At 41.0% G+C, this 9,663-nt stretch overlaps 1 protein-coding gene across 1 annotated transcript; it reads right to left on the bottom strand.

Moving 5' to 3' along the window:
• Positions 1 to 1,098: 1,098 nt before the first annotated feature.
• On the bottom strand, positions 1,099 to 8,591 carry LOC133574897 (PR domain zinc finger protein 12-like). Its single transcript, XM_061927234.2, has 5 exons — positions 7,487 to 8,591; positions 5,207 to 5,397; positions 4,974 to 5,129; positions 4,706 to 4,820; positions 1,099 to 1,770 (listed from the first exon to the last, which is right to left on the bottom strand). Exons 1-5 carry the CDS (start codon positions 7,716 to 7,718, stop codon positions 1,277 to 1,279), a joined length of 1,188 nt encoding a protein of 395 aa, XP_061783218.1. The 5' UTR covers positions 7,719 to 8,591; the 3' UTR covers positions 1,099 to 1,276.
• Positions 8,592 to 9,663: the final 1,072 nt, after the last annotated feature.

Consider the following 9,663-nt stretch of genomic DNA (forward strand, 5'->3'; position numbering starts at 1 on the left):
AACTATAACACCCTTACTAATATGCGCCACACTGTGAACCCACACCAAACAAGAATGACAAACACATTTCGGGAGAACATCCACACCGTAACACAACATAAACACAACAGAACAAATACCCAGAATCCCATGCATCCCTAACTCTTCCGGGCTACATTACACACCCTGCTACCACCAAACCCCGCCCACCTCAATCTACGCACGGGGGGTGGGGGGGTGTTGTTGATGTGTGGGGTGGCGGGCTTTGGTGGTAGCGGGGGTGTATAAAGTAGCCCGGAAGAGTTAGGGATGCATGGGATTCTGGGTATTTGTTCTGTTGCGTTACGGTGCGGATGTTCTCCCATAATGTGTTTGTCATTCTTGTTTGGTGTGGGTTCACAATGTGGCGCATATTAGTAAGAGTGTTAAAGTTGTTTATATCGCCACCCTCAGTGTGATCTGTATGGCTGTTAACCAAGTATGCTGGCATTCACTTATGTGTGTCTGCAGAAGCCTCATATAACATGTAACTGGGCTGGCAAGCTGTTTGTTCAAGCTGTAGAGGGCGCTAAAGGTAGTGACATCACGGCACGCCCTTATTATTGTTGTTGACAAGGGAGGGTTGACAAGTGTGACGCTGTCAAGTGCCCTTCATATAAAACTCACGGGCCGCACTAACATTACATTTCCATATTAAGGTGTGGGCCGCGTGTCTGAGACCCCTGGTTTATACATAGCACAAAGCAAAAAAAAACTTTGTATGTAGTGTTATTTCATTTTAAATTTCAAAAGAGTTTTGTGGCTCCCATTGTTTTCTTTAATTTGTGGAAACGGTTCAAAATGGCTCTTTGAGTGGTAAAGGTTGCCGACCCCTGGGCTAAGGGATTCAAGGATGCTGCAGAACAAACAGGTCCAAAACAACTGGACCTTGACACACGAGGGAAACAAATAAATAACCAAGTGGACCAAGTCGAGGCATGACTCGCATGATTCTCGCTTCATCCAACGTCTCCGGATCAAACTGTCTGTTTGCATGGCAATTCAATCCAACCTTGTACCATTTGATTATGGGTAAATAAAACTTTTGTACTAAATTCACTTTTGTTCCTGTTTACATTCCACCACATAAGCACAACCCATGAATGCCATTCACATTCAAATATGGAGTATTTTGCAAGATGTCATCGTAAAAGAGGCTGTTTTTGTTGAGGTGAGAGATAAGAGCGAAGTCCTCGCCGGATGTTTTTGTACATAAAGTCCTCTAAAGTGCAAAGTTGTAGAGTTAGTCTGCGTGTGGTCAGAGCACCAAGGCAGGCATGTGGTGCACCAGAGGCACGTGATGATGGTGATGGTGGTGATGTTGGCGGACGACAGGCGCCATCTGCTGTGCGGACGTCGGAGGCGCCGTAGCGGAAGGAGGCGGCGGGGGCAGCGGCGGCGACCCCTGCGCGGCCGCCTCGGGCCCGGCGAGCGCAGGTTTGTGCCGGGCGCTCTTCTGGTGGGCGCGCAGGCCGGCCAGCTGCGAGTAGGCGCTCTGGCACACGTGACACTTGTAGGGGCGCTCGCCCGTGTGCAGGCGCACGTGGTTGCGCAGCGTGGACGACTGGCTGAAGCGGCGGTTGCAGAAGCGGCACACGAAGGGCTTGTCCAGCGTGTGGATGCGCATGTGCGAGCGCAGGTTGCTGCGGGAGTTGAACCCGCGGTGGCAGATGACGCAGCGCATGCGGCCTGAGGAGTGGAGGGCGGACGACGAAGGCGGAGAGCAGGAGGACTCGCAGGACTGGGAGTCATCTGGGGAGAGGAGACATGAGGTTAATTAGTGACATCTAGTGGCCAAAATAACACATTGCATTCATTACAATACATTCATGCTGTTTGTTATTGTCTTTGTAGTTTCAACTGTTCCTAATATTTGGGTCACTATACACTATGTCAACTAATAACTAAATAATCTAAAAAATTTAACAAAATTGCATGAATTAGGACCCAGGAGGATGAAATTTGTTTCATATATCCAAGTAAGAAAATAATAATATTATATAATGTAATATGCAACACTTAATTGGCCCTAGTGTGTGAATGTGAGTGTGAATGTTGTCCGTCTATCTGTGTTGGCCCTGCGATGAGGTGGCGACTTGTCCAGGGTGTACCCCGCCTTCCGCCCGAATGCAGCTGAGATAGGCTCCAGCACCCCCCGCCACCCCGAAAAGGGACAAGCGGTAGAAAATGGATGGATGGATGGATAATATGATAATATAATATAATATAATAACCCCCCAAAAAGCACAATACATTTGACATAAATGACAATTTCAGATTACAGCTTCTGTTCATGCAAAAATGCACAAAAAAAATAGTAAAAAAAAATAATAATAAAAGACAAATGCCCTCAAAAATGCAGAAAGACGCAAAATGCAAAAAAAAAGCAGTGTGCAAAATAACGCATAAAAAGGGGAAATGCAAAATGTTTTCAAATGCAAACAGAATGTAAAACTCAAAATATTGTATTTAGTATTTTTTCTATAGTTATTGAGTGTTTTTGTTGCTAACTTTTCGCAAAAAATGGCTAATATTTAAAGTTAAAGTACCAATGACTGTCACACACACACTAGGTGTGGCAAAATTATTCTCTCCATTTGACCCATCACCCTTGATCACCCCCTGGGAGGTGAGGGGAGCAGTAAGCAGCAGCGGTGGCCGCACCCAGGAATCATTTTTGGGGATTTAACCCCCAATTCCAACCCTTGATGCTGAGTGCCAAGCAGGGAGGTAATGGGTCCCATTTTTATAGTCTTTGGTATGACTCGGCCGGGGTTTGAACTCACAACCTACCGATCTCAAGGCGGACACTAACCACTAGGCCACTGAGTAGTTTTAACTGTTCCTAATATTTGGGTCATTATACACTATGCCAACTAATAACTAAATAATCTAAAAAAAATAACAAAATGGCATGAATTAGGACCCAGGAGGATAACATTTGTTTTATATATCCAAGCAAGAAAATAATATAATAATATAATATAAAAAGTTACCCCCCCAAAAAGCACAATATATTTGACATAAATGACACATTCAGATTACAGCTTCTGTCCATGCAAAAATGCACAAAAAAATTGTACAAAAAAAAGAAAAAGAAAAGACAAATGCTCTAAAAAAAATGCACAAAATGAGTAGTGTGCAAAATAATGCATAAAAATGTGAAATGCAAAATGTTTTCAAATGCAAACAGAATGCAAAACTCAAAATATTGTATTTAGTATTTTTTTTCTATAGTTATTGAGTGTTTTTGTTGCTAATAATTAGCAAAAAATGGCTAATATGTCCACATTTTAATTATTGCATGGCTTGATTAAAAAAAAAAAGTATTAAATAATTGATGAAATAGCAATAAAAAAAACATCAAACTATCCATTTTCTACCGCTTGTCCCTCTCGAGGTCTTAATTAAAAAAAATTTTTAAATCAAAAAAAAATATGACTTGTTGAAAGTAAAGTCATATTTAGTGGGGACGGCGTGGCGTGGTTGGGACCGTGGCCGTGAGGGTTTCTGGTTCAATCCCCACCTTCTACCAACTTCGTCACATGCGTTGTGTCCTTGAGCAAGACACCTCAACCTTGCTCCTGGTGAGTCGTGGTTAGGGCCTTGCATGGCAGCTCCCGCCATCAGTGTGTGAATGTGGAAATAGTGTCAAAGCGCTTTGAGTACCTTGACGGTAGAAAAGCGCTATACAAGTATAACCCATTTACCATTTAGTGGCAGATAGTGGCTCTGTTCATTACAAATAATGTATAATTAGTCATTTCCCATAGATACCTGCAGTTAATTTGAATATTTAAAAGCCGTCAATTCAAATAATTCATGAAATAGGACGTAGAGCAGTGGTTCTTAACCTTGTTGGAGGTACCGAACCCCACCAGTTTCATATGCGCATTCACCGAACCCTTCTTTAGTTCATCCATCCATTTTCTACCGCTTATTCCCTTCGGGGTCGCGGGGGGCGCTGGAGCCTATCTCAGCTACAATCGGGCGGAAGGCGGGGTACACCCTGGACAAGTCGCCACCTCATCGCAGGGCCAACACAGATAGACAGACAACATTCACACTCGCATTCACACACTAGGGCCAATTTAGTGTTGCCAATCAACCTATCCCCAGGTGCATGTCTTTGGAGGTGGGAGGAAGCCGGAGTACCCGGAGGGAACCCACGCAGTGAAAAATAAAATGTTTTTTTTTTTTCAAATTCAGGACAAAGTTACATGTTTTATTAACCGGTGCACAAAATGAACCGTGCATGAACATCACTTCGTTCAAAGAACAAAACCAACACAGTGCATAAACTCACAACAAATTATGTGTGGAGGGACTGAAGTCGGTGGCAGTAATAATAATAAAAAAATAAAATAAAAAAAAAAGCACCAGGCCAGAAATCCCCCGCAATTTAAACAAATTGAACTCTAGTGTCAGTGTGACTTCTGCTGTTGTCGTATCCATAATACGCCGATAGGGAGAAGATTTTATTTACACGATGAGTCGGGTGTGTCTCAACCTCCACCGAACCCCTAAGGCCGACTCACCGAACCCCTAGGGTTCAATCGAACCCAGGTTAAGAACCACTGACGTAGAGGCAGTAACATTTATTGGGATTCTATTTGTATTCCAATAAGCAGACCGCTCAGTATTATTATTAATAATAATAATAATAATATACTTTTTAAATTCTTACCATTTCTGCTTTTCTTCTGCTGCTCTTCGTCTATTCCCGGAACACCGGGGATGCCCAGGAAAGTGTTGTGAGTGTTTCCGTACCACACAAGGAGCTCCTGGTCTGGTGGAATGGTCTACAACAGGAAAAGGTCAATACAAATTATTGTAATACAAGAAGTGGAAATTGGGTGTTATTGCGGCTTGTGGCCAACAGTGGGCGGTGTTTGCTAGAAGGAAGTATTTTCACGTTGACAAAGATCAGATTAGACAAGAAATGTGGATGTTACCTCCACGGCTTTGTAGTAAATGCTGCTGCCGATCTGCACCACCTCCAGGTTCTGTTCCTGCTCGTTGCGGGCACACTTGATGTAGGTCATCCAGCTGCGTTGGTCCTCCTGGCTGGCGTCGATGAAGTACCTGACCGTGCCGTCCTCGTTGAACACCTGCAAAGGACCAGACAGCTGGACACTTAGACCTGACACCAGAACTCGGGACTCGGTCTCTGGTCCTCGGGGCTCACCTCCCACATCAGGTTGTTGTTCTTCAGCAGGTCCACGTGTTCCGGGGAGAGGACCTTGCCGGTGAAGGGACCCATCTCGGTGCCGGCCTTGATCCAGGTTTTGGAGAAGATCCCGAGACCTTCGCCTGGGATGGAGCTCTGCGCTATGATGACCTCGCTGGGAAGAACCAGACTGGACAACTTCTGCACCTCTGCGGAAAGTCATAGATGGAACAAATTAAGCAGATTGGTTGGTATAGAGCGGCCATACCGGGAACTTGAGGGTTCCGGGTTCGGCTTCCTAGTCACTGCCGTTGTGTCCTTGAGCAAGGCACTTTACCCACCTGCTCCCAAACGGAGCTGAAAGATGATAATGGCTTCTTAGAGCGCTGTAATAAATACGATTTACTTCACATCAATTAAAGTTCTGTGTTTTTTGTATAATTACATTTTAATGTATATTTTTTTATTTGCCAACTTTTTTGCTCTTCACATTTTCTTTAGGCTTTTTGTTTGCCCCTTATAATTATTTTACTATTTTGTCTCTCTACTTTTGATAATATATCACTTGTTTGGTGTATTTGCATTATTTTGTATTACGCTTTTCTGTCCATTTTGCACGTTTTATTTGATAACTTTTTGCATCTCATATTATTTAGCATTTGGATTTAAAAATTTGTTTTGCCTTTTACAATTTTTTGTATTTGACTTTTAAGCACTTGTTCCCGTTTGTTCATGCATTTATGCCACTTGTGTTTGGTTTGATTTTATATGATTGAAATTCTGATTTATTTGCATTATTTATGCATTTTTTGTATTAGGTTTTGTTTCCCAAATTTTGCATTTTGGGGAGGTTGACAACTTTTTAGCATCTCATTTCATTTTTTCATTTATTTATTTCAGGCAATGACATAAAAAATAGTAACAAAAAAAGTACCAAGTTGACAACACATAATATAAATGAATATAGTGCAAAAGGTATAGTATGTAATGCAAGGAGTGGGAAGAAGATCATTTATTTAATCCCACCCCCAGTTTTCCATTCAGTGATTGGAAAACTGGGGGTGGGACACCTGACAATATTTTATTTGGTTTTTTTTTACCCATTCAATGTTTTTGTTTATGCGTGCTTGTATGTTTGTTTATGTCTGTTATATATTAGGATCTAGTTTATGTCCATTTGCAATTATTTTTGCATTTGACCATTTTTCCCAATCTCACATTGTTTGTACATTACATAGTATTTTGTTGTACAATTGGCTTTTTTTGCCTCTTACATTTTAAATGTACTTTTAAGCTTCTTTTATTATATGTTTTCCACATTTAGGGCGCCAAATGGTCTCGTGCAGGAACGGTTCTGAATGGACTGGATCGAAACATTAAGCGACACATTATCCTCCATTTAATTCGATTATCTGCTTGAATTCAGCGTTTTTGTTGCACGCCTAAACCCCCACGGAAAGTACTTTTTATGCCCACTAAAAAGAGAAAAAAAAGACAAAAAAAACTCCTTTAATGTCAAAATAAAAGTTTTTTTTTTTTTGTATTTAATGCTGCGAGAGAGAAAAAAATGCAAATAAAAAGCTGTGTCCAAGGGAGGTTAAACGGTCCCCCATTGCTCGGGGTCCAGCAATTGGTCACACTTCAGATGTGATATTCATTAAAAGGTTAGTGCAAAAAAAAGAGACGGCTAATTCCAAATTCATTATCCTTTTAAGAAGTTTGTAGCAATAAATTTGCGCTGAATGAAACTGGGCCTTGTTAAAAGAGACTCTGGAATTTGGGCGAGAAAAAAACTGGAAAGGCGATTAGATGGATGACATGCAATGAATAGCATTAGATTTAGCCTTCACGCCGCATTACGCCACGAACAGAAAATCTTTCTTTCAAAAAAAAAAAATAAAAAGGCAAAAGAAAAGAGAGCCCCGCCATGGCTGCCAAGCGCAGGAAAAGAGACTGTCCGCAGATTGATGAATGCACGGATAAAGTTCTCCAAAGAACTTTCCCAGGTCAAGCACAAAGTTAACCAAATGCATTTAAGTGCGCCTTTTTAGAAAAAGTGCATCAACAGGTTGTGGGAAATAAACACAATTAATTAATTAAAGTGGACGATTGACAGCCATGGCTTAATTGCCGCGTTAAAGCGTATTAGCTTTACAATTCAGCGTATTCGAGGTTTGCCCACGTTTTGCAGCGGATTCATATTGTTGACGTAAATTCGGATTCATCCCACGAACGCATGAGGAAATAAGCAAACAAACGGCGACAAAAAAAAGGAAATAAAATGATGCATATTTGTACCTCCGGCGAAGGATTGGGCCAGCACCTCGGCGGTGAAGGCGGTCCTGGTGCAGCCGGCGTGTCGCTGCTCCTCGGCCGGCAGGTGTTCTCCGCCCTGCAGGACGTTCCTCCAGCGGCCGTACAGGAAGCTGTGCAGGACGTCCGACGTGATCACGTCCGACAGCGCCGCCCGCGCCGGACACTTAAATCCAGACTTGAGGGCCAAAGCTTCTGCTGGAAGCACGGAGCCCATCTTGGTGGGGTTTTTTTTTTCTTGAACAACGGAGCTGCGCGTTAGGAAAGAAGCAAGTAGGGGAGGAAGAAGTTGTCTCCTCTCCTGAGTCAAGGGAGTGAGATCTGATCCTGTTGGGCTCTTCGGGGGCCCTTTATACTGGTGGGGGACGGGGAGGTGGGGAGCCCCCAGGCCCCAATGACTTATTAATGACACACCCCTTGCAGAATGGCCTCAGCAAGCATGCAGCTAAACGTCACTCATCAACGCGCACAATTAGCATCTTAAAATAAAATAAAATCATTATTCACATCTATGGAAATGTTTTTTTCAATTGATTTATATTTTAAAAAATTCTCAAAACAGGTTATTTTCCTAATGACTACCATTGCATCTTTTTTTTTAAGTCTCGTCACAAGATTATATTTTCTCATACTGCCTTTCCCCCCTCAAAAAATGACCCTCACTTCATCTTTTTTTACTCAAAAACAAGATTTTTCATGACTCTCATACAGTTTTTTTTTCTAAAACTAAAATATAACCACAATATGACAATTTCTCTTGACATTCATGCTTGCTTTTTTCTTCAAAATATTATTTTTATTAAATCGACTTTATTCTAAAAAAATAAGGCTTCTCACAAATGACATTTGCTCAAAAATCCTCATCTTTTTTATTCCTTACTTTCACTCAAACTGATGTTTTTGCTGAAACCTTGCATGACAAGTTAACTTGCCCCCTAAAAGGTTCTTGAATATTCTATGTCATTCTCATATTTCCAATTTAAAACTTGACTATTCTTATTACTTTGACTTCATATCAGAAAATGACAATTCTCATGAGATCAACTTTCTCGAAGCACCGCTTATGGGATTGCTTTTTACCCCTCAAACTTAAAAACAACCCCTAAATGCTTTCTTGCATATTTTTCCTTTTTAAATGGCTTCATGCCCTTCATTAAATTTTGCTTTCTTTCTAAAATTTATTTTCCATAACATTTCCTCATAACAAATGAGAAATCTTCTCATAAGGTGACTTTCTCCTCCCAATATTTTTTTCTTATAGGATTAATGTATCTTTTTTTTTTTTTTTTAAATCATAATGACTTTCAATCAGTCAATCAAAGTTTCTCATACTGACACTTCTAAAAATGTCAATCTCATGACACTGACTTAAAAATATAGCTTTTTAAAGTCATTTTTAATACTGGAACGACAAACTGATTTTTTTTAATCATAGAATGAATTTCTCAAATTCCAACTTTTCTCAAAAACTTTCTTTACATAAGCTTTTACTTTTGTAAAAGAATGATTATTCTCATGACACTGACAAAATATATTCTCCATCCGTCCATCCATCCCTTTCTACCGCTTGTCGGGGTTGTGGGGTGTTGGAGCCTATCCCATCTCCAGCACTCGGGCAGAAGGCGGGGTACACCCTGGACAAGTGGCCCTAATGGCAGGGCCAACACACAGACAACATTCACACACTCGGGACCATTTAGTGTTGCCAATCAACCTATCCCCAGGTGCATGTCTTTGGAGGGAACCCATGCAGTCACGGGGAGAAAATGCAAACTCCACACAGAAATACCCCGAGCCTGAGAAATCGAACCCAGGACCTTCGTTTTGCGAGGCAATGACTTTTTCCCATATTGACGTGTCTAAAAGAAAGTAATTCTCATGACAGTGACTTAAAAAAGAAGAAGAAAAAAAGTCACTGTTTCTAAAAGAATGTGATTCTCATGACACGGATTTAAAAAAGGTAAATTATGAGATCTTTTTTTTTTTTTAAATCATGGAATGACTTCTATATTAACTTTTATAAAATTTGATTCTCATGACAACTTAAAAAATACAACTTCTCAATATACTTTTCACACTTCGTTTTCATCATGGAATTACTTTCTTTTTAATAATGTTATTCTCCGAACACTGACTTCAAAAATACAACTTCTCAAATTTCT

This window comes from Nerophis lumbriciformis, linkage group LG32 (assembly GCF_033978685.3).
Source record: "Nerophis lumbriciformis linkage group LG32, RoL_Nlum_v2.1, whole genome shotgun sequence".
Taxonomy (NCBI): domain Eukaryota; kingdom Metazoa; phylum Chordata; class Actinopteri; order Syngnathiformes; family Syngnathidae; genus Nerophis; species Nerophis lumbriciformis.

Bases quoted from the DNA above. Each gene is read 5' to 3' on its own strand.
- LOC133574897 (XM_061927234.2), bottom strand. From the start codon at position 7,718: ATGGGCTCCGTGCTTCCAGCAGAAGCTTTGGCCCTCAAGTCTGGATTT. The intron at 5,130-5,206 runs GTGAGCCCCGAG...GGTCCTTTGCAG, and splicing joins ACAACAACCTGATGTGGGAG to GTGTTCAACGAGGACGGCAC. The intron at 1,771-4,705 runs GTAAGAATTTAA...TCCTCTCCCCAG, and splicing joins GCAGAAGAAAAGCAGAAATG to ATGACTCCCAGTCCTGCGAG.